Source organism: Pithys albifrons, chromosome 11 (assembly GCF_047495875.1).
Source record: "Pithys albifrons albifrons isolate INPA30051 chromosome 11, PitAlb_v1, whole genome shotgun sequence".
Lineage (NCBI taxonomy): Eukaryota > Metazoa > Chordata > Aves > Passeriformes > Thamnophilidae > Pithys > Pithys albifrons.
In genome coordinates this window covers 3,510,056-3,534,373 of record NC_092468.1, presented here as the reverse complement: position 1 = coordinate 3,534,373, position 24,318 = coordinate 3,510,056, and the positions used below count along the sequence as shown (strand labels likewise).

General features: G+C 49.7%; 1 protein-coding gene across 5 annotated transcripts; it reads right to left on the bottom strand.

The window, feature by feature from the left end:
* Positions 1–1,885: 1,885 nt before the first annotated feature.
* Positions 1,886–23,398, bottom strand: STK25 (serine/threonine kinase 25). 5 transcript variants are annotated; one of them, XM_071566484.1, is made up of 12 exons: positions 23,249–23,398; positions 22,017–22,143; positions 16,191–16,421; positions 14,959–15,015; positions 13,809–13,917; positions 12,400–12,557; positions 11,952–12,137; positions 11,672–11,817; positions 10,721–10,835; positions 10,354–10,425; positions 6,799–6,935; positions 1,886–4,025 (listed from the first exon to the last, which is right to left on the bottom strand). In XM_071566484.1, exons 2-12 carry the CDS (start codon positions 22,065–22,067, stop codon positions 3,986–3,988), a joined length of 1,302 nt encoding a protein of 433 aa, XP_071422585.1. In that variant the 5' UTR covers positions 22,068–22,143; positions 23,249–23,398; the 3' UTR covers positions 1,886–3,985. The 5 variants fall into 5 exon arrangements, with proteins under 5 accessions (XP_071422585.1, XP_071422586.1, XP_071422583.1 ...); XM_071566485.1 differs by having other exon boundaries at positions 22,017–22,073; XM_071566482.1 differs by having other exon boundaries at positions 23,253–23,398.
* Positions 23,399–24,318: the final 920 nt, after the last annotated feature.

Genomic DNA, 24,318 nt, shown 5'->3' with positions numbered 1-24,318 from the left:
AAGATGCATGTGCTGAGGTGGGGCTCCCCCAAACAGAAGCCTCTGGAAGGACAGCAGACAGCAGAAGTCCCTTCTCAGACAAGGAATACTGAGCTCAAACATCTCTGCATTTAAGCAGAGGAGTTCAGGCTAGAAAAGCCAGAAACTTTGCTATTCCTGGCAAAACTGCAGACCCTTCACCTTGATGAGCTTTCAGAATGGTGAGGATTTCAGTGGCCTATCAGCTCTGTGAAATATTTTACTTCTCCAGAACTCTGCAGGAGTATTTTTTGACTTTGCTACAAGCGTGAGCCATTTCCTTAACAGGACCATTAGGCAAGAACAGATTACAATGGGTCCTCACTCATTAGTTTCTTGCTGACAGGGTGTATGGAAAGGGGGAGATGCACTTGGGACTGCATGGCTTAGAATCCATGGTCTCACTATTTCAAAGACAATCCAGTTCCACTCCCCATCACCACCCACACCCTCTGCCATGGGCAGGGACACCTTCCACTGTCCCAAGTTGCTACAAGACCCATCCAGTCCAACCTTGGACACTTCCAGGGATGGGGCAGCCACAGCTTCTCTGCCAACCTGTGCCACCCTCATAGAGAATTTCTTCCTAATATCCAATCTAACCCTGCCCTCTGTCTCTATGAAGCCATTCCCTCCTTGTCACCCTGGAGCATTCTCTCTCCAGGCTGAACAACCCCAACACTACCAATTTGCCTCACGCTGGTCCTTGATCCAGTCTTGTTGCATTGCTTCAGAAACCAGAACTGAGTTTGTGCAGTAGCTCCTACCACATGTTTAATGTAACAGACTGGATCTGCTCTGGTGACTGTTCCCTTCTCCACCCCAGACCCAGGAGTGACTCTCTTACACCAGAGAAGTCACCTCCCTCTTTCATATTGGCTACATATTGGCACAGGTGTTTCATGCCCAGCAGCACTCACACCCCTGAGGTGCCACTGAAGCAAGGCTGGCATGCCAGGAGTCAAGTACTCTGCTGGGCAGGGTTAGTGCCCGACTGTTGGAGGAGCATTAATTGTCAGACTTTCATTTTATAAGGCAGACCATCACTCACCACCCAAAATACAAGCTGCACCCACCTGCACAGCTCTGCGTCCTCTCCTGGGGCACTGAACCTGCCCTTCCCTGCTCAGCTGCACCATCATCACTGTCCCAGCTCAGCCTGAGCACAGGCATGTGGCATTTAGCAAAATTCCTCAAAAAAAGCACAGTCAGAAGCACATTTGTCCCTCTTCTTGGCCGCAGGGGGGAAAGGTGAGGTAGCACTGTTTGCTTGGTCACAGCCCTAGCTGTGCCCTTCTCCTCTGTTCCTGCTCAGAGAAGGATGGTCACACACAAGGGTTTAAACACACTTAAAAGTGGCGTCTCCAAAGTGTTCATCCTGTCCCTGAGGTCACTCTCTTGGGGCATCTGGTCCAACCCCTGCTCAAGCAGAGTTGTGTCTGGGCAGCAGATTATCACCAAAGACAAAGACTCCACCATCTCCCTGGGTGATCCTGTGCCAGCACTTCGACCCCTCCCAGCTGCAGAGGGAGACAGAGGAAGGCAGAGATACCCTGTTGTCAACTTTTGCAGTTGTGCCCGAGCCTAAATAGTGCAGATAATGAACAGACTCAAGCAAAAACTGTGCCCCATGTTCTCCACCACAAAGACTCACCTTTGCAAAGCAGTGTGTGCTTCCTGGAGCACCAGGAGAAAAGTGGGATGTGCCTTCAGCTGTAGTCCCTCCTCACACACAAAATACTCAGGTCTGTCTCCTGAACCAGTTAGATGCACATGAGGCAGGGAGATGCAGGGGAAGAGCAAGAAGGATGCAGAGAAAAGCAGCTGGACCCAATCCTTTTCCCCTAATAACACAAAGTTACACCAGTCTCATTTGTTTTGTTACTTTATTGAAAGTGGCAGATCCCTTTCAACGTTTTTAAAAACTAAACCCATTGTTGCTTTGAATACTGGACAAAGGTTGTGGGGATTGTTTCCTTTAAAAAGTTTACTCATTACACTGCAGAGAGTGTGAGTAACGATACAGGTACCTTATCAACACAGACTGCTACCGTCATGAACAGCAACTTTAAAAGCAGCAGGAGCCCATCTGCTGGCCTGCAGCCTCTGCCTTCCCCCTCTCCAAGTTTCCTGTCTATACATTAACTTCTCCTGAGGGAAAAATGGGTTTGTTCTACTCTTCCTAACTGCAGGCTCCGAGCTGGCTCTCACCACAGCAGAGCAACACTCTGCAGCAGAGATCCAGCAAAACCCAACAGCAGCACCTCTTCTCTAAGGGACAAGTTCATAGTGTTGCTGAGCCTGGATTTATTCATCAGGAAGAATAAAGGATAGTCATAAGCTAAAGTGAACACTGCACACCAGGATGAGGGAACGTGGCATCCTGAGCACTTAAAATCTGCACGTCTGAATCCAAGTACCAAAAAAATCAAGCCCTGTTTGTAACCAAGTGGCCTGTCTTTAAAAAAACCCAAAACTGAACAGCTCCAGCCTCTGTTCTCAGCAGCTCCGGGGTGAGCCACATCATCCACACACCCAGACAGAAAGATCTGGATAACTGAGGTCTTGCTGACTTCATGGGAATCTCTTTACAATTAGAGGGCAGCTCTCTAGGCAACCAGCTATCAGGGGTTATTTTCCCAAGTTTGTTTTTCTAGACCTTTAAAGTGTAATTTAAGGTCTGTGTGCTTACCTGAATTAAAGATTTGCTTTATAAACTTCTATGATACAGAAAGCAAAGCTCCTTGGGGGTGGCTCTGCTGGAATACCTTAAACAACCAACACAGCAGGAGGTGCTTTAATTGCTCTGCTGACAAACAGCACCCCAACGTGTCAGCTGAAGCAGAGCCCTGGCTGCAGCAAGTTTAGATCCCAGGTGAAGGAGGAGCCAGAAAGAAAGGCTGAGAAGGGGAAGGATTCCTAGATAGCTTTGGGGAACCTCCAGCCCCACCACACTGCTGTGAGCCATCCAGTTTATGCCCTCCTGTAGAGGACAGGTTCTTGCCTCAAGAAATGCTATGCAGTGTCCCTCTGCCTTGTGGACCAAAGCTCTGCCAGTGCCTTTGGCTGCTGTGTTCCCACTGCCCCCTTTTAACCCCTCTGCCCCAGCTGGGCCTGCACAGTGCATGTCTGCTCAACTCAGAGCCCAGCACTGCCCAGCCTGTCTGGTTGCCTCTGCTGCTGCAAGCACCAAGGACAGGAGCCCTACCAGCTACCACAGCAAATGTACCCACTTTGCCTTACGGTTCCCAGAGGCTGATGGCAAGTTCTGCTATTGCCTGAAGTAAATGAACCAAGGCCTAATACAAAATGATGTCCCAGAGCCAAAAAATGTACAGTCAGCAAACCCACCCTCCTGTGAATCAACAGGCTGGGAAAGAGCAGCAGTGTGTCAGCTCAGCTGCTGCTGCTCTGGGAAGCGTTTTGTTTGTGTGTGAAGGGGTTGATGATCCTTCAGAACAACTGGAGAGCTGCTCTGGCTCTCCCAGAGGCCCCAGTGCCTGGAGAGCTTCCCAGCATCCCTGCACTCACACATGACTGCTCACAAACACTTCTTTAGGAAGGACAGGAGGCTAAACCCATCAGACTCGCCTGTGAAACACATCTCAGTGGAAGAGAATCTCCCTTTTTTCCAGCAGCCAGGCATTTACCAGAAACAAGGTGTGAATCAAACCAAGCCAAAATGGACACATCCATAGGGAAACAATTAAAAACTGCATTGATTACACTGTAAAAACAATTAGACCACCCATCCTGGGTTCTGCAAAAGGTCTAAATTGTACTTGCATCGCAAACCCCACCCTGGGTTATCATGAAAATACAGATAACATGAAGGCTCTGAAATGTCCTGGAGTCCGTCACACAATGTCACATCCAACGGCAGATGGTGGTCTGGATTAAAGATGTAGTTCTTATGAAGCTGGAAAAAATCCTTCCCCCCTCACAGCAGCAGCAGGGAATGTGGCTGTCAGCGGGCAGAGGTCAGGTGGTTCCGACTGTGTGAAAACCTGCAAGGAAGAATAATGGAGAATGGGGAAACTGGTCCCTTCTGGCTGTTTGAGGGTCTCACCTGGGAGAGGTCCCAGCAGGTCTGCAGGGGAAGGGGTCACTCCGGGTAGGTCTGTCCCCACTCCAATTGCCACTGCAGCTTTTCCTGGATAAAAAAGCTTGAAAGCAAACCCCAGCAATTCAACAAAAAGCCAAGGTGGAACTTCTTTCAGGCTGTCAAGATGGTTTTAACCTAGTAAGAAATTTTCAGCACTAGTGTTTTACAGTAAGAAAGCAACAGGGTCTCTAAGGTTTTGCAAGCCCACAACAGAAAGTCTCTTGTGCTTCTGCCCTGTCAGCAGTGTCAATCCTAGCCTGACAGAAGTCACTGATGCTGAAACATCTGCCATGCAGTCATCCATGCACATTTGTGAGCACCTCTTCCTCAGCCAGACACTCAGGTTTTCCAGGTATCACCAGGGCACCTTCTCTGACCTCTGTGGGTGAGCCAGACCAATGAGTGTTCTCTTCACAGCATCAAGTGATTATTAGGTGAGGGATCTACACAGACCCATGGCATAGTTGCTTGAAAGCTTGAATGACATAGAAACAGAAGCTTTCCAGGATGGGCAGTACATTTGGTCTTTAGTATCTACAGCTCTTTGCTTGGCAGCAGCATGTACAGAACAATCAGGGGGTCAGGCCCAGCCAGTGCATGTTCAGGAAAGGTGAGTCCTGCCTGACCAACCTGATCTCCTCTGACCAGGTGACCCACCTAGAGGATGAGGAAAAGGCTGTGAATGTAGTCTGCTGTCTCCTACAGCATTCTGCAACAGCTGCAGCCCATGGCTCAGACAGGTGCACTCTTCACTGGTTTAAACACCTGCTGGAGTGGCTGGGTCCAGGGAGTGATGGGGAATGGAGTTACACCCAGCTGGGGTCAGTGGGGTTTCCCAGGGCTCAGTGCTGGGGCTGGTCCTGTTTAACATCTTTATCAGTGATCTGGATGAGGGGATTGAGTGTACCCTCAGTATGCTCACGGGTGACACCAAGTTGGGTGGGAGTGTCAATCTGCTGGAGAACAGGAAGGCTCTGCAGAAGGATCAGGACAGGCTGGATCAATGGGCTGAGGCCAGTGGTGGGAAATTCAACAAGGCAAAGTGCCAAGTCCTGTATGTGGGTGACAACAACCCCCTGCAGTGCTACAGGTCTGGGGCAGAGTGGCAGGAAAGCTGTTCAGTGGGAGAGGACTTAGGGGTGCTGGCCAACAGTGGCTGAAGATGAGCTGGCATGTGCCCAGGTGGCCAAGAAGGCCAGTGGCATCCTGGCTTGTGTCAGCAATAGTGTGGCTAGCAGGACCAGGGCACTGACCATCCCCCTGTGCTGGGCACTGCTGAGGCCCCACCTCGAGTCTTGTGTCCAGTTCTGGGCCCTTCCCCACAAGAAGGACATTGCTGGAGCACATCCAGAGAAGAGCAACAGAGCTGGGGAAGGTTCTGGGGCAGAAGTCAGATGAGGAGTGGCTGAGGGAGCTGGTGGGGCTGAGTCTGGAGAAAAGGAAGCTCAGGGGGGACTTTCTTGCATTCTACAAGTTCCTGGCAGGAGGTTGTAGCAAGGTGGGGGCCAGACTCTGCTCTCAAGCAACAAGTGACAGGACAAGAGGAAACAGCCTCAAGCTGCACTATGGGAGGTTCAGGTTGCACATCAGGAAGAAATTCTTCACAAGAAACAGTTTTCAGGCATTGGAACAGGCTGTCCAGGGAGGTGGTGGAGTCCCCATCCCTGGAGATATCCAAGGAACAACTGGACATGGCACTCAGTGTACTGGTGTAGTTGACAAGGTGGTGATTGGTCCAAGGTTGAACTCAACCTTGAAGGTCTTTTCCAACCTTAATGATTCTGTTCTATTTGGGTACTCAAGCTAGGAGGCACAAACTTAAACCCATCAGAAATAAATGCTCAGGAAGACCAAGTTCAAGGATGTAAGGACTGCAAAGTTTGGGTCTACAGGGGCAGACACAGCTTGGGATGGCTCCTTTGGTCACATGTATAGCAAAACACTTCCAGCCTGCTAACCAGGGAGGGCCAAGCAGGAAGTTTCTCTGTTGGTAAGACAGGGATGAGATTTAGGAGAGCCTTCTCTGGAAGGGAGAAAAGCCAAATTAATGTTAAATAAAGCCTGATAAACCTGTGATCAAGGTCTGACATTACTGCCTGCAACACATGAATGTGACTGAAGTTGGTGCCAGCAGTGGAGGCAAGTTTGATGCAGCAAAGAACTAAATTCTACCAGACTACACTTCTTCACTGGTTTAATAAGTAATTCCCTTCAGGAAAAATACACTTTCCTGTATATTTCCTGTATACCTGAAGCTGGGCAAGCAGTGACTGGCTGCACAAAGTGCTGTAAAGCACATTCCCTGCAATGAAAGAGAGACATATTAACAGAAACTTACTATTCTAGAAGTGATTCCGATGAGATTTCACATAGCCCTTGTTACCTGGGTGACAGGAGCAGCAGGATGTGATGTGTATATGGGTATATGTGCTAAATCAAAGTGAACAGCAGCATCTTTCTGTGCTCTGCAACATCTACACTACAGAAATCTGTGTACTGTGAGGGAAGGACCTCTGGGGCATGAAGAACTGCTCCCTTAAATGAAAGCAGTTAAAAGAAGTGATGTACAGACTATTCAGGAAGCTGTCAGCAGTATTCACTTCTGTCTGTCCTGCCTGCTTGGCACCAACCCTTCCCTATGGAAACAACTGCCAGCTCACACCCAGGACACTCACCTTTGTACCCGCTCCACCATGTGTGCTATCAGTTTGTCAGAAATGCCTGGGCAGGACTCCTCAGCCAAGCTGAATGCATTCTCCAGCTCCTCCATGGCTCCCACATTGCCTCCAGTCTGCTTGTGCTTATCTTTGAGCTGCAACCCAGAAACAGTGCATTTGGTCCTTATTTTGTTGCAGAAAGTGCTGATCAGGCAGTCCAGCACTGACATTAAGGCCCTTTCCCTTTTAGTGTGACTCCATCAGGGTGCAGAAGGGCACTCACATTCTACTTAAACAAACCAAAAAGGGCTCTTTTTATAGATCAGGAAGGTGGAAATTCAGTGTCTGGAGTTCAGATATTCCTCTAGGTACTAATGGCAATTGAAGTCCTTACCAAACCAGGATGTATTCTTAAACAAATTAAATGATATAAAAAATGGATCAACAGCCCTGAAAACTCGTAGAGTAGTAACAGCACAAAGAACTCCAGATGTATCTGAAGCACTTCAGTCACCTCTGCTGCTAATGACAGCCCAGTGCCCAGACACACACACAGGTTCACAGGCAGGTAGGGCAGAAAATATCCAACACCAGGAGTTGGTCACCACCACTTCTAATAACCCCCCAAAAGTCTCAGTTGATTCTGGTGACTGAGAGGCCACACCAGGGAGCCTGAGCCCCTTGGCCTCCAATACCCCTCTCCAAGAGAGCTTTACCCAGGGAGTAGGGGAAGGAAGCTCATGCACCAAGACCTCCACATGCAGCACCTGCCTCAGTTCACATCTCTCATCGTCAGCACACTCCAATGAGGCCTCTACTTGCACATGTTTTCAGCTGTTAATTTGCAATAGCTATACCTCTGTTGAGAAGGAACTCCTGACAGGACACTGGTGCTGACCCTGAAGGACTCTGTTGTTGGAAACCCCACATTCCCACCCCCTGCAGCAGTTCCCCACCTCCTTCCCAAAAGCCACTGATATGACATCCCCTTCCCCAGTGCACCATCACACAAGGAGCTGAACAATAGTCACACCTCCTGCTGAACCAGCAACGTCTGCCAGCCCTACCACTGTCCAGTTCAATTAAGCTCCCACTAGGCCATGCTGATTAAAGGGCTTTACATAAGCCTCACAGTTCTCTGCCTGCAATTCTAGGCTCAGCCTTTCCTGCTGCTGGAGCTCACCTTTTCTCCATGCTGCGGAAAGCAGGACAAATGTGAACGCTAATCCGCGGCTGCAGCCGTGCCTGTGCTCCGAGTCCCCCACTGTGAACAAACAGTTCCCAGTCAAAAAGGGCTGCTGCCTCCTCACTGGGGCACCTGCTGCCTAACACAGAGCTGTGGCAGGAACCCACACGCACCTCTGCTCAGTTAGAAGTGGCAGGGGCATGGAGGGCAACTCAGTCACACATCAAGGATACAGATTTCTCAGGCCAAAACTAGCTGTGATGCTAAAGCCAAGGATTTGATGTCTCCCTACCAAAGGCTGCCTGCCTCAGAGCAAACACAGGGCCTGTCCTGCAGGTAAGGTGACAGTTTACTATCAGCCTTTGATGCCACACCCCTGAACTTCAGCTTGCCCAGCTGCCTGTGATGGGAGCAATCTGTGCTGGCCTGTCTTCTCCTACTGCAGAAGAGCTCTCTGGAGGGCAGCAGGGAATTAGAGCTGGGCTTGCCCTTACAGGATGCCTCTAACTCACTGCTTGGTCCTTCAAGCCCAAACATCATTTTGTCTCTCTGCCCCAAAAAGTTGCCAGATTTGCAATTGCCCACATCTGTTAATGACTCCCCATGGGCCATCATCAATATTAGCACCCAATAATACACATGCAGGGAAGGTATATAAAAGATTACAAACAGCATCTCAGTCAGATTTCCATTCCAGCCCTGTTTTGGATAGAAGGGATCAAACGTAGCTGCTCTAAGATGCAATCACACAACAGCAAAGAGGAGGAATTCAGCTGTTGGTAGGAAATTAGAACTGAAAAGAACACCACGTGTAACCAGCAGTGAAGCAGACTTCTGACTTGGAGAAGTAGTTTTCTTCCAAGCCCCCTCTACTGCACACAAAAGCTTATTTCAGAGACTGCCCAGAACCTTCCCTGCATGTAACTTTGCTCAGGGGGATACACAGAGCTGGCAGGGAAGTCTAAACAAAGGAAAGGAGGATCAACAAACAGGAAAGGGAGTCAAACTAGCAGAAATGAAATATCCAAGAAGCCACTTCCCACCTGGAACTGATACAACAAGGCTGGTAAGGAGAAGCACAAAAAGGCACTCATGCTCACAGCCCTGAGGACTCTGTGCCAGGAGGCTCCTAAACCAGGCAGAGACCCAGATGTCTGTGATTGTGCTGCACAAACTGCCTGCATCAGGAACCAACACATTTTTAATTTGGTTTCATCTCACAGGTCTAGGCCTACAAGACCCAGACCACTGGCTTCATGCTCTGACCTCTGGAAGTTAAGCCCAGTGGGGTACAGAAGAGCTCAGATACATAAACTCCCAATTTCCAAAGTGGAGCTCTCTCAAGACTCGGCTTTTCAGAATGACCTCTGGTTCCTGTCATGCAGCAAACCCTCTTTCCACATAGCACTAGACCTGAGAAAAGGGAGTTAAGTCCAGACTATACTTGAAAAAGCACAGCTCTCTGCTGGGCCACCCCATCGGATCCAGAAAAGAGTAAGTCCTCAGGACCAAAGACAGGGTCAACTGTGAGCAACACCCGAAGAAGAGAACCCTGACATGCAGTGTCTAAGTGACTTCTGAAGCAGAACCTCCTTTCCTACATTCCTGCTGGAAACAGCAGCTGCAGCCCACAGCCAGCCCCTCCTTATGATTATCCTCCTCTTCTTTTCCCTGAGAATATCACCCAGCTGGAAAGACAAATCACCTCTCTATTGACACAGACACCATCCTATCACTAACAGCAGCTTTTACTTCGACTCCACAGAACACAAGGCAGGATACAGGGTGGGTTTTCCAAACACATTTTCTCTGCCTGCCTTTCAGAGGACACATGGCAGGGAACACCTTGGCCTTGGCATGCTACCAACAAAGGGCTGTACAGATCAAGAAATGCCCTAGTAACCAGCAAAGCCAACTCTTGCTCTAACCCACCCACCCTTCCCTCTGTGACTCTGCTGTGGACAGCAGCACATCAGGAGTGCAGGGGACATGCACAGTGACAGGCCAGTCCAAGTACCCTTCTGCCCTAACAGAAGCTGCACTTTAGCCACAGACACCAGTTCAGAGCTGCCTAGGCAGCAGCAAGCCTAAGACATAGGTAAGAGACAGGTGAGAATCAGACTCCTCTATCCAATCCTCACTGGAGGACAACAGGGTAATGCTTTGTTTCCAAACACAAGTGTTTTGGGGAGGGACTCACCAGGGACACAGTCACTTTTCCCACATACAGTCCAGCCCTCTCAACAGAGCCACAAATTCTTCAGAATCCCCTAACCCTACTAGACACCTCACTGCACCTCTCTTCTCCAAATCCTTTCCATTTACTTATCCATGTCAGGTATCTCTTCACCTCCAACCAGCACAGACACCAAGAAGATTCTACTCACCTCCCCAAAAACTGGGTGAACAAGTGTGGAGAGACACTGTGACCGTGGTTGCCTCTTGATGGGCTCAGTAGGCTGGAAAGCAATTGGAAAAGAAGTTACAAGAACAGGCAAAAGCTCCCAGGGCATGTGAAGTACTAAGCCTTTGGTGAATTCTCAGCACTTCCATGGCAGGCCCCTCACCAGCTCTTAGGAAAGTCACACATCACAGTACTCTGTTGATGTGGAAGAGGCAATTCTGGAACACCAGCCCTTGGAGCCAGACTGAAGTAAATTTTAGACAGAACACAAGTGCCTGGTGGCTTCCCTAAGGCACTCAAAAGCTTGTGTTAGTTCAGTCCACTTCAGAAAGACCAGACAGCCCACAGACCTTCTGGGAACCATGAAGAGCCATTCCTTTGTGCAGCTTGCTCAAGGAATTGGGGCGAATGGTTGGTGGGAATGTCCAGATTGGACCCTGGTCTCCATCCTCTGCATCACCATCACTGCAAATGAAAAGGGGAAGGTCAAGACAAAGCCTCAGCTCCTCACCAGAGGTTTGCCCATGCATTCCCAGGGTCACAAGCTCTGCCCCACCTGATTGCAGGGCATCAGGCACTTCCCAATCCCAGAAAAAATCTTAAAGGGAAACCACTTCAGTCTCTACAGCACCAGAGAGATCTGAGCTATGTTCTACATCCTGTTTCCAAATCACCACAATCACCTCTCTGCTCTAGGCAGCTTGAAGAAGTTTCTAGTACTAATTAAATTTAGGAGATTTTCAAGACAATTCAAGTTCAGAATTTGAGGGGACCAGGTTTAGATGTTATAAGCCAATTTCTCAGAGTCCTTAGAAACTTGAGTCACTGCCACGACAGTTAAAGAGCAGCTCTGTGACACCATTCTGGCAATAAAGTGTCCTTTCACCACCCAAGGCCCATAACTTGACTGTCCTGCACAGCAGCAGCAAAGCTCTACCCATGAGCACACAAACACAGCCCTTGCCAAGGTTACTAAAGCCTGTGGCTCTTGTACTTAACAGAATGGGCATAAAATGCAGGCAACAACAGGCTTGTTTTACTATTTACACACAGTCTAAGTGTTTTTGCCAGTACTCAAACTCCTTACACTCAGCATAAAGGCCCTCCAGGTTAAAACCAGAGCAGAGAACCAGGTGCCACTGAACAGGAGGTAACAGCCTGGTTCTTCAGGCAGCAGTGCCCTGCTCCCACAGACAGATGCTCACAGGTCTCCCTGAGCTACCCTAAGTTCTCCAGCCCTGGTGGGAAAAGGCCCTGAGCTGTTTGCAGCAGGCACTCCTCTGTGCAGAACATGTACGTACATATCGGAATCACCAGAACTGGAATCTTCCCCGTGGCCCTCGGACTTCCAGCGCTTGAACCGATCAATCAGCTCCATCAGGAATGAGGTTTTCTTGGTGTAGCGTGTGATGAACTTGTGCTTTAGCAATTCCTTAGCTGTGGGCCTCTGGAGCAGATAAGGAAAGCCTGTCACATCAAACCATCTCTGCACACTGAACATGCAACTGGAATCACAGAATATCCTGAGCTAGAAGCGACCCACAAGGGTCATCGAGTCCATAGGTGGGCAGCAATACTTACAAATCTAGGATCCTTATTGAGACAGGCTTCCACAAACTCCTTGAAGGGCTTGCTGTGGTGACCCTCAAGTGTTGGAGGATTGTTTTTGGGGATCAAGAAGAGAACCCTCATAGGATGCAAGTCAGAATTTGGAGGCTCACCCTTTGCTAGTTCAATGGCTGTAATCCCAAGAGACCAGATGTCTGCCTGAAAGTAGAAGAACAAGAGCAGAAGAGCAAGGAGCAATTCTACAACATGAAAGCACACAGTTTTAGGACAGTCAAAAGGCTAATCACATAAAATCAGATGGAACATTTCATGTCTAATACACAGACTTCTCCAGCAGACCCTGAATCATAACAGAAGGCTCATTCCTGTAGTAAGCAGCACTTCCAAACCCCTGTCCCAGCCCTAGCACCACCTCATGTATAGTAGCTCCAAGTAGCAACCCTCCTGCTTCCAAGCTCACCTTGAAGTCATAAGCAGACTGTTTGATGACCTCTGGTGCCATCCAGAATGGAGTCCCCACAAAGGTATTTCTCTTGATTTGGGTGTCCGTCAACTGTCCAGCCACCCCGAAGTCAGCCAGTTTCACATCTCCTTGTTCCGAGAGCAGCACGTTGGCAGCTTTCACACACAAACCATTAAGTCCATTAGCTTCTGAATCTCCAGCCCACACACAACTCAACACTGACAAGGGCCCTCCTGTGCCATCCTCCTTCACCCCAGTGATAACCCTCAGCTTGGATTTCCAGCCTCAGACCCATTATCATGCTCTGAACTCCACTGGGTAACATGGAACAAGTTCATGCACTTGGCTGGATGAAAAGTGGAATATTGCTAGGGTAGGAGCAAGGAGTAGATGTGAAGGGCCACACAATCAACTAGATGTGATTCCTGGTCACATGAAGAAGGGAGGGTAACATGGGCTCTAATGGTCTTAACTTTTTTTTGGGGGGGGGGTAGCATTCAGCACAGGTTAAATTGCAGATCCTTCTGAAGAGCTCAAGTCCCCCTCTTGTACTTCTTCCCACTCACTCATAAGACAGTAACATTGTGCAGGTTTGAGAATGGGGGTTTTCTGTAGGACTTTCCATCATGAGAGAGACCCTACCTACACACTTTGCACATTTTCCCACTGCTGGCAGCCAACAGCCCTGCACATCTTGCAGCACTAGAAATATGCAGTCTCACATACACAGCAGAATCTTTTCTCCTTATCTCCCTGCATGAGGTTTCTGTGCTCTGCCTGCTCACATCCCCTCCTGCAGTGGGTCAGAGGAGTGAGGATCCAGCCTTGGCCGTGGCTCCACAGCACTGTCCCTCCATCCTCCCACTGTCTTTTGCTGCTCTGGGCTGGCTGTGACGCTGCTCTTCAGGAGGCAGATGCCAGCTCTCTCTACACTGCATGCAGCCAGTGACTAGAAAAGCCAGTGGCAGGATAAGCTGATGCCAGCTGCCCTCCTTTTCTAGGGCTGTGAACCCTGCATGAGGACAGCTCACCTACACAGTTAGCCATAACCATGATAACGAGCAAATACCCCCTTGGTGTCCAGCAGCAAAGCAAATGTCCAGACATGAGTCAGCTAATATCTGAGCATGCCTTTCATTGACTCCTTGGCTGTAGCTCCCTGCCTGTCCAAACTCCAAGTGCCAGAGGAAGCTACAGATCCTTAATGTTACTCTAAACACCTAAAGACATGAAAAGCATGAGTTGTGATACAGTGAGAAGCATCAGATTCAGAAAACACAAACCCAAGAGGAAAAGCAGAAATGAGAAAGTCTTTGAAACCTTGCAGACTATTGCTGTATAATACTTCTGAATTTTATGTTATTCACATCCCTGACAAGAAAGGGGGCTGAGCTCTCCAATCTTACCTTTGATGTCCCTGTGGATCTTCCTCTCTGAGTGTAAATAATCCAAACCCTTCAGGATTTCTCTCAGGATAGTAGCTATGTAAGTCTCCTCCAGTGGTCCTGGCTTCAGCTGATAAAGGGCAGAAAAATTACTTAAAACAGGGTGACTGATGCCTTGGATTTTTCAGGCTCTTGGTTTGTTACTTGGAAACCTTGGCCAAGAAGGTCATACTCAGCAGGAAGTACCTACTTGCATGCCTGGTGCACATTCTGTAAGCAGAATGCTGCACTTTGCACCTGGCAGCATTAAGTGGAAAAACTTCAGGGGATTTTCTACTAGTCTATCAATCTATTAAAAGCTTCCCAAGCAAACAGCAGGATGCTCATCTCTTGTTTTGGTCTGGAAATATATGGGTGAACAGAACATTTTAACAGTTTCTCTTGTTTAGGTCTCTCTGCTTGCATGTAAGAAGTGAATTTCAGCCTCTGCAACAGCACAGAGACAACATCAACCTTCAGGTTTTGGAGCATTGTATGAAAGCTCTCCTTTCTATCAGTTCTCTGCCCAAGTCCTGCCTTCGCAGTGCAATAACCAAGGTTCTGACACCCATATGACTTCTGCTGATGACAGCCCTGCACCCTCCTCCAAGTCACTGCAGGCTCAGCGTTCCTCCCTACATGACTAGTTGCTGCTCTGGAAAAATGGGCATTAAAGAGAAGAGAAAAATCCTGTGACAGAACACAGCACAGCAGAACTTTGCCTATGGCCACATCCTGCATTTGTATTCTCTTAAAATTTGGGGTAACTTGACCACAAACCATGTCCCTGCTGCGCCATGCAAGCACTGAACAATACCCTAATTCTGTCTAGAGGAAATACAGATCCACACTGCTCAAAACCAACAGCCTCCTGTCACTTTTCAGTTCAATGGCTCTTCCCATCATACAGCAACACAGCATGCTGGAGGACAGTGCTAGGACAGCTGAGCCCCATGCAAACATTTCCTCTGTCCTAGAATAAACATAACAAGCATGTCTGTCCTGCACTGTGCACCCCTCAGGGCTGCCAAAAAGACAGTATGTGGCAAGTAAGTGCCTGGCTTTGTGGACATTTCACAAACCAAGGCTCCAGACAATGTTTTTCATAGTCCAGGGCTTGCCATGTACTTACCAAATCCAGGGCTGAACCTCCTCCCAGGTACTCCATGATTATCCACAGCTTAGTGCCCTGCAAGCAAGAGCACAAATCAAGAGCAAAGACAGTAATAGAAGCAGGTAGAAAAGTGAAACACCTGGGAGGCAGCAAGACACAGGAGTAGTCCTGTACACAATCCAAGAGATGCTGCAGACCACAGCTCTCAGAGCCTTAAGGAAGGAGCTCCCAGCTCCCTCTTTTCTGCTGACACAGTATTATATAGGTGGGTCTGGCTCCCTTACAATTCTAACTCGCAGTCTGCTCTACCTGAGCAAGTGCCCCTACAGGTACCAGACTGCCCATCCCACAGAGAGAAGCTTATTCTCAGGTTGAAGTCATTTAGCATCTCTTCAACAGCACATCCAGCATAACTCCTTCTTGGCCATGGCAGAGGTGCTTTGCAGCCTTTGGTCTCATTAACAGGGCTGCCGTCTTGAAAGGTACAATTAGCAAGACTCTTACTCCTCAGAGAAAATATTTCCACACAGAATTTCACAAGATCCTGGTAGGAAATAAGCTGCAAGTCCATGAAACTACAGCAGAAGGCTGAGACAATGTATTCTGGCCTTTGAAAAATATGTAAGGAATATTGAGGATCCCAGGAGCTCAGGAACTGCTTGCTGCAGTCCCAGTTACATTCACCTCCAGCAGACAGCATGCAGAGGCCACGTCTGATCCTCACTACTAGTAGCTTTCATTGGGGATTCCTAAACCTGTTCTCAGTGGAAGCAGTATCAGCACTCCTCCATAGACTCACAGTTCATATTCTTTTCACCATTTCTGATGAAAGGCTGCTCATAAAGTACAGTTTCAAGCTCCTCTTCTTTCCAGAGGCATAAACACCTTGGTGGTACTACCTTAAGACTGCACTATTCTGAAAAGTATTCCACAAACTTCCTTTCAGGAATGGTCAGACCAGGGAGAGGTCAGTCCTGAATAAACAATTTTCTCTCCAGTGAAGTGTCGTGCTCTTGGTACCACACTGTACCAGGCACCTCCTTTCCATGTGCTTAGCAAGCATCCTAAAGTCTAGTCTGCTATTAAGAGCACACCAATGCAGTGAGCAGACCAAGTGCTGTTCCTGTTGCCACAGACACTCACACACTGGGCACTTCCCAGTGCTGTGTGGCACCATCCACTGCAGTACCCACAGAGGAGCCCACACCATCCCCAAATGCCTGGCAAGGAACTGCCGTGGTTTTTCCTACCTTCAAGTATGAGCCATAGTACCGGGTGATGTAGGGACTGTCACACTGGCTGAGCACTGTGATCTCCTGCTGAATGTCCTCAATCTCATCTTCAGCCTCCTCCAGGTCAATGATCTTGATGGCAACCACCTCCTTGCTGCGGTTGTCGATCCCTTTATACACTTCACCAAATGACCCCTTGCCAATCCGCTCCAGCTTGGTGAACAGCTCCTCAGGATCCACTCTGGAGTGCTAAACCAGAAAGCAGAGATGGCAAATTCCATTAAGCCCCAGGGCTGCAGAGCACCACACATACCCATACGGCTCGTCTCCATATCTGTGCACCTACTGCGTTGGTAAAGTCTTCCGAAACTCACACATCCTAAAGAGTCTGAGAAACTTAACATAGAATATATCCAAGATTAGAACTGAAGTGACCTTTTCCATTGGCTTTCTGCTCCTGCAGACCATAGTGGGAGAGCAGGCAGAGGGAATTCCAGCAAGAGAATGTCAGCAAGCATCTTTATGGAAAGTGTCGACCCCTCTGGGACACAACTGCTCAACTGCAGGCACCAACTGGTGCCAAAGCAGCTCCATAAGCAAGCCCTGCCCACACTTCAGTGGAGACCAGGAAGGTGTACCAGAATCAGCCTTCTTTCAGCAATGAACATGGGCACAAGCAAGGGGCTATATGAATGGTTTCCTAGTCAGCCTTCCTGCACTCAAAGACTAAAATGTTCTGAAAGATGTGCACCCTTCTCTACTTGTCTGGAGGGTGAAATCAATAGTTGTACTGATATCCATTCACATCAGCTGTCTGATTTCCAGGCAGCACCCAGCCCAGCTCTCCTCAGATGTTTGCAGAGGGAACTGATGCCTAAAATGGAAGAAAGAATAACATTAATGTAGATAAAATAGAGAGAAGATCCTCACATCATTTGGAAGGTCAGCAGCAAGGAGGAGGCAGGAGAGTGGAATGGACACTCCATCTGCCTGACCTGCTTTTCTGGAATAGCCTCTCATTGTTGGCACACCCAGATGCAAAGGCAAATAGCATTTCCTTCATTAGATAAGCACATCAACTGGGAAGTTACTAACAGATCTAACAGCAGCTGCACAATTAACTCTTTATTAAGATGAGTATGGATGACAAAGTGGACAAACCACAATCACTTTCTAACACTATTTCATTCAGTCCAGCTGCACACCAGGAGGCCCTGCCCTGCTTCATGCTACTAAAATGCTTTTTGTGATTATTTTTCTGCCTTTTTTTTAATAGTTAAAACAAAAATAAGCTGGTCTGACCTACAGGAGGCAGCCAAGCCATTGCAGGGAGTTTTCCACACCCAGAACTTCTCAGTCTCACCTCCAACACGAGACCAGTCCCTTGCAAGGACCTTGAGCTGGCAGATTTTATAAGAGAAGAGGGAAGCTGCATTTTTCCATCTCATACCAGGTTCCAGCAACAGACCATCACAGAGCAGCCCAAAGTGCTGCTTAATAAGTAAGTCAGCCCATCATCACAGGCTGTTTGCCTTCTGTGCCCAGTGCATTGCTGTAAGCCAGACCTAGGTGAGGTTTACAGTCAGCTCACCCAACAGGATTGCCAGACAAACTCCAGTCCAAGGCACAGAGGGATAACCAATATCCTTTTGCATCCATAGCAACACCCAAACACACTGTACTGAACTAATCCACTGGAAACAGACTGGGAGGGGATGTGCAGACATGAAAAGAACTGGAGATACATAACAGGGACTGGAGAGAGAGAGGTGGTGTAAAGGAAGAGGATTTCAGCTTGAGAAATGCCAGGAGACAATATGAGATTGATGACTGCAGGCAGAGAAAACAGTCTGGCTAGTCCAGGCTCACCACAGACCAGGAGCAACTTCCATCTCTTGACTAACTTGGAGGAAGGGGCAACTAAGTGTCCCAGATGTTACTTTGCACAGTCACCTACAGCACCCTGAAAATGCCACTCCCACATATCAAGGAGAAGGGAGAGAAAGATGATCATTTCCTACAAGCACCTGCTCAGCTCATAAAGGAAACACTACCTATATCTTGTAGGGAAGCAACCCTGCAAAAAAACCTTCCTCCCCTCTCATGTAACTAACTTTTCCATGAGGTAAGAAACAGCAAGGTGGAAGTGATTGCTCCTCTCCTCAGCTTAGCATGGCACATCAGGGAATCAGGACTGATTCCTCAAGAACAGGACATCAAACATAAGAGCACCGGCTATGGCTGGTGGCTTTTGGGACAGCCACCACTTTATGTGGCAGGCTCTGTAATCACAGAGAGCTTCGTAAACAAACTTCCAGACTTGGATGTTGGTTTACCCTGTTTTCGGTGGGACAAAGCAGTTGAGGTAGGGGTGGTGAAGGAGACAAAGCTTTTTGACAAGCAGACAGAAATTTTGTTCAAGGGACTAGGGAAAACAACACAACTCTGATGAGCAGATGAGCCCACATTAGGGTGGAACAGTAAATTTCATTTTTAGGTACTGGATTTACCTTCCCAGTACCTGCCACTTCAGAACTGACCTGGAAATGCTTCAGATCTCACAGGTGACAGGGCAGCAGTCTGACTCTACAGAGGGCATGTATCCCCTGACACAGTGGCCAAACCCACACAAGTCAGAGCCAGCAACAGCCAGAACCCAGGGAAACAGGATAGGGCCAAGAGGTAGAGAGTCATTCCAGCCACGATTACGGTCTCTGGATGCTGCTGCCAAATTTCTTCACTTTCTGTAAACAGAGAGGAGGAAACAGGCCCATCCCTGATTTAAGCAGGTCAGTGTCTGCCCAGGGGAACACCTTGTGAACCAGCACTGTGGAAACCACAGAAGACATTACCAGCTGGCATTTTCAGCAATCCCAAATTCCCATGACAAACCAAGATAGATAAAATGATGCTAGCCTGCAGGACATCTGCTCAAAAGCCCTTGTCCATTAAAAACCATCTGGTTTAAGCTGCCACATGGTAACTAACTCGCTGCTGACAAAGAAATGCTCAGATCCATAGGCATAAAAGTCTCAGCAGTCATCAGAAAACAGCACAAATGCAGTTCTGCCAGGAATGGAGAGCCAAGGAACTGCACTGTTCCGTCAGAAGAGAAGCACAGTCACACCTGGGGGGACAGGGGAGGAGAGAAATGCACACCATGAGCCTGACTCTCCCCTACCCCAATACATCTGCACCTGCACAGCATCACAGTGAGGGCTGTAACAAGCTTGTAAGGTCCTTCTCCTCAATATGAATTATCTCAGTGGCAACTGTCTTATCCTGGCTAAAAATCCGTGGTCTGAAACTGCACTGCTAAAAACACACCTGGGAAACTTCATTAGTAGGAAGAAACAGAATCCAGAGGAAATGCTTTACACCTGCTTAAATGAATCCAGGTAACACAAAGAAGCTTATTAGCACCTGTTACCTTTGCAACTGCTCACCAGGAGGGTTCTTTCCATTTTCTTTCACATTCACAGAACCCACCAGGACTGCCACATGCAGCTCCAGACCAGCAGCCGCTGCTCCTCATTCTCTTACTAATGTGAAACCACTAAGGGTTGATAACGGCGTCGTACTTTTTTCCTTGACTGAATGTTTATTACACAGCAGTTCTGGAGCAAGAAGCCTCATGCTGTTCCTCCCCACTGAGAGCAGTCAGGCACTAGAGATGGCTCAGGCAGGCCTGGGCAGACTTTGGAGGGAGAGCACACAATGCACTATCTCTGCTGTAAGTGCAGGAAAGGATTAATTACGAGAGGGATGATGACAATCTCCTAATAACGTGCTCCACTTCTGCTCTCTGGGATCTGATTGCACAGCACAGGAAAGAAGGATGCTCTGTCCTGACAGGTGTGGGGGTGTTTGCCATCCTGACTGATGCTGCCATGTTTTAAAACGGAGCAACTCACTGCAGCCATCAGGAATTAGGAACTGCAGTGCTATGAGACAAGCCTGGCAGTAACACCAGCTGCTTCATGGGGAAAGAATGGGTTTGGCATCTTTGCCACCTCCAGCTGCAGACATGGTATCCATAGTCTCTGAGAGGAGACTAGAGAAAGCCTACAGTATCTGCCTCACTGGGAACAGAAGCAAACACCACTTGAACCAGACTTGTATCTAGAACTATCTGAAAGCCCCCCTTCTGTATGAAATCTGCACACAGCTCTTTGCAACTGTCAAAACCTGAGAGAGTTTTGAATTTTTGGACTATAGACAAGAAGGAAGTTTGTGCCCAAGGCTGTGAGACACACTAATATGTCTGAGACTCCCAGCCTGATTCACAGACAGTATTCTTATGCTTCAGGGAGTAAAGCATTACTTAGCTAAAGAACCTGAATGGCTTCTTCAAGGTCACACAAGGAAGAACAAAAGTAGAAACAGCTCAGATAAGAGCTTCAAATAGGGTAATGCAAATACATCACCCAGCAGACAGACCTACAGTGCTGTATGTACTCGCAAAGGTGACCCAAGGAAAGAGAGAAACAGCCTCCTGAGCCAGGGAAATGGAGGCACAGATGGAGAACCACCTAGGGATCAGCCTAAGGAAACCCTGCCCATCAGCACCAGAACTGGGAATCAAAGTCAAGCCTCTGACATCTCAATCCAAGTCTTAGTCTCTCAGTTTTCAGAGTGCCCCCCACTACTACCTAAATCCTGGTGAACAGAACTTCAGGCCAGTTCCTACTGCCCTCCCAGCAAGCCTCAGTTAGACAGATTTCAAGGTCCCACAAAGGAATCCTGAAAAGACTGGAGGAATGGACAACACACGCTGGTTTCCTACTCTAAGACCAGACAGAGAGTCATGGGATGACAGGATCTGAGAATGCCTAACATTTCCATAATAAATTCAGAGCAGAGACCATTGAAACTCTGATAAGCTTTGAGAGAATGTTATGTACAAAGAAACTTCATAACAACCTCCTCTGCAGCTACAGAGCTCAGTTCTCAGGCCTAACCAGACTGTATCCCTCCTTTTCTCTCCCTGTACAGTGACTCACTCAGGCACTACATTTGCATTTAATTCCATACACGCTTTGGGGAAACAGTGGATGGGAAAGACAGCACACAAGAGAAGATGCATTGCAAATCAATTTTAAATCAGAAAAGGTTCAGAGAAAGCATCACCTTAAACCACTACAGCTTTTAGTAATTCTGCATCTGTGAGAAGAACAGAAACATGCCCACAATTCTCACAAAACATGATTTAAGAAGACCTACATTTGGTATTAACATCTGCCAATAATCAAACACACCCCACAACCCAATTCAGAGGGAAGAAGATGCAAATCAATACTATTAATGTGGTTTAGCTTTCAGTCCAAAGTCATGACACCATTCCTCCACATTGCTCTTATGAAAATGTCATCACAACGCAGCCTTTAACCACATCCATGGAGGCTGAGATCTCTCAGAAGAGTTACTGCTCAGTATCAAATATCACTGCCTCATGAGACTAAAGCCATGAACAGTTCAGGAAGGTACATCTGGCAGAGCAGGCACACAGTTTTCCTACTGCCATTTCCCCTCCCAAAAATACTCACACCGTCTCCCAGCGGCTCCTGCCTCCCTAAGAAAAGCAAAGTTAACCTCAGACAAAGGCCCCAGACTGGGTGAAGAACTCCCTTTCTATATGTCTGGAAATGCAACACTATCAGTCAACACCAGTACAGAGTGAGACACAAGTCAATCAGCTAACAGGAGTAAGCTGAGACATGTGCAAGAGATAAAGAGGCAAAAAGTGATTTTCTGATGATTTGTTTGAGGCCCTCGTAACAAGAGCAAATACTGTTATGTTTGCCCTTGAAATGAGTTTAAAACAAATTTTTAATCACCACTTACCTGGCTGGCAAATTCTCTCAGGTGAGCCATGTCTACAGGATAGTCAGACATTCACTTCTGCAAAATCAGGGAGGGTTGGGATGTCACACCACAGCAGGGAAGTGATGATTTCTCATCCACTGGTTAGCTGTGACAAGCAAGAACACCACAGCTCTCATGTGAGGTTCTCAGAGCCTGCCTCATTCCCCTGATGAGTTACCTGCATCTTTTTCCTCTCCTAGATTTGCAGTTCTCCTGGAACCTGCCAGCCCCTGAGTATGCCAGCCCCTTCTTGCAAACACCACTTCTCAATTCTTTACAGAAACGCCTTCCAGATGTGTCAAGGAACTACACTTAATGAAATACATGATATTCACTGACCAAGGCTCAGGCACCATTTTCCCCACCATTACCTCAGCATGTTAATTAGTCTTATGGCTTCAACCCCTCAGCACCACTCCCAACATCATCTCCAGCCCCTTCCCCAGCACAACCCACAGCATCGTCTTCAGACACTCCTTTCCTTCTGCTGCTCCCCTGCAATCCTTTTGCTGAGGGCACCCCCTCTGCTCCCATTCTGCCCAGCACACCCGCTACCAAAGCTCAGGTCCCCCGCACACCTCCTCCTCCTCCTCCTCAGGGAACCCCAACCCTACACCATATCCCTGCTCCCTCACCAGCACCCCCAGTTCTGTCCCAGCGACCCTGCCCTGCACCCCGGGACCAGCCCAGCCGCCTCAGGGCACCCCCGGCCCAGCCCTCCCAGTGCCCCCAGTTCTGTCCCAGTGGCCCTGCCCTGCACCCCGGGACCAGCCCAGCCACCTCAGGGCACCCCCGGCCTAGCCCTCCCAGTGTCCCTAGTTCTGTCTCAGCGACCCTGCCCTGCACCCCGGGACCAGCCCAGTCGCCTCAGGGCACCCCCGGCCCAGCCCTCCCAGTACCCCCAGTTCTGTCCCAGCGACCCTGCCCTGCACCCCGGCACCAGCCGAGCTGGCCCGACCCCTCGGGGCACCCCCGGCCCATGCCCTCCCAGAACCCCCGACCCCAGGCACGACGCGGCCCCACGGCTGCCCCTCACCCCCACTCTCCTCAGGGACATCCCGCCGCACCCCACACCTCAGAGCTCCCCTCCTCCCGCGCCCTCCGCGCCATCACGGGGTGCTCAGCGCGGCCCCCGAGCCCCCTCAGAGTCCCTCTGTGGCGCATCCCCTCCCCACCCCGTCCGGCCCTCACGGCCCCGAGCGCCGCCGCACCTACGTGCAGGGTCGTGCGGCCGCGGGGAGCGCCATGCCGGGCCCTGGCTGGGGAGCCGCGGCCCGGGGCTGCCCCGGGACACCGAGCGCGGCGGGCGGGGCGGGGCGGCAGCGCCGGGCCGGGCGCGACAACACGGCGCGGCGGCGGGAGGGGTTGGGGAGGGAGGCCGCGTACGCGCTGCATGCCGGGAGGTGTAGTCTACGCCCAGCGCCACTCAATGGTGAGAGCGCCTCTTCGGACTACAACACCCAGCATGCAGCGCGCTAGGCGAGGCGGGGCGGCAGCGCCGGGCCGGGCTCGGCAACACGGCGCGGTGGTGGAGGGGAGGCCCCGCGCGCGCGCTGCATGCCGGGAGGTGTAGTCTTCACGCCGCGTCGCTCAGTGGTAAACGCGCCTCTTTGGACTACAGCACCCAGCATGCAGCGCGCTCGGCGGGGCGGGCGCTGCCCGGCCCAGCGGCCCTCGCGGAGGGGCGGGCCCGGCACCCTGTGGGGAGGAGCCGCTTTTGTCCTCCCGGCCCCGCCTGACGGGTCCTTTTGGCCTTCCCGGGGCTGTTCCGGGAGCCCGGCGGGTGACACTGGGCTGGCCCGCCCTCGGCTCCTCTCCTGCCCGCTACTCCCCGCCAGGACGAGGGCCGCGTTTTCCCCGGGGATGCCGTTTCCCCCACACCCCTGCGCGGGGCCAGGCCAGGCCCCCGAGGGAGCCGGCACAGCCCCGGGCCGTGCGGGAGCAGCAGAGGAGAGAGCAGAGCACGGGGGCTCCCTCATGGCCCCTCTCCCAGCGCTGCATCTGCGAGGTTGGGTTTTCCTCCACGTGCTTCAGTGTCAGTGACTGATTCGCGTTTTGAAAGGAAAAAACGCCCCAGTTTCCCACCCTCCGTTGGCCAAGACAAACTGAGAGGAAAGGATCTCAAGAGCAACTGCTTTACATACTACCTGCTCTGGATTGTGAAATCTCCCAAGGAAGCATGTTTGTTGTTGGTTCAAGCACTGATAGATTTTTCTGTATGAGTTGCTCAAAACACCCGGATTTATCATAGAATCACAGAATGGATTGGGTTGGAAAAGAC

Coding starts and splice junctions, on each gene's coding strand:
- STK25 (XM_071566484.1), bottom strand. CDS start 22,067: ATGTCTGACTATCCTGTAGACATGGCTCACCTGAGAGAATTTGCCAGC. Junction 12,558..13,808: donor GATCCACAGGGACATCAAAG/GTAAGATTGGAG, acceptor TGTGTGTGAAAG/CTGCCAACGTGCTGCTCTCG. Junction 4,026..6,798: donor ATGGTGGAGCGGGTACAAAG/GTGAGTGTCCTG, acceptor TCTTCCTTGCAG/GTTTTCACACAGTCGGAACC.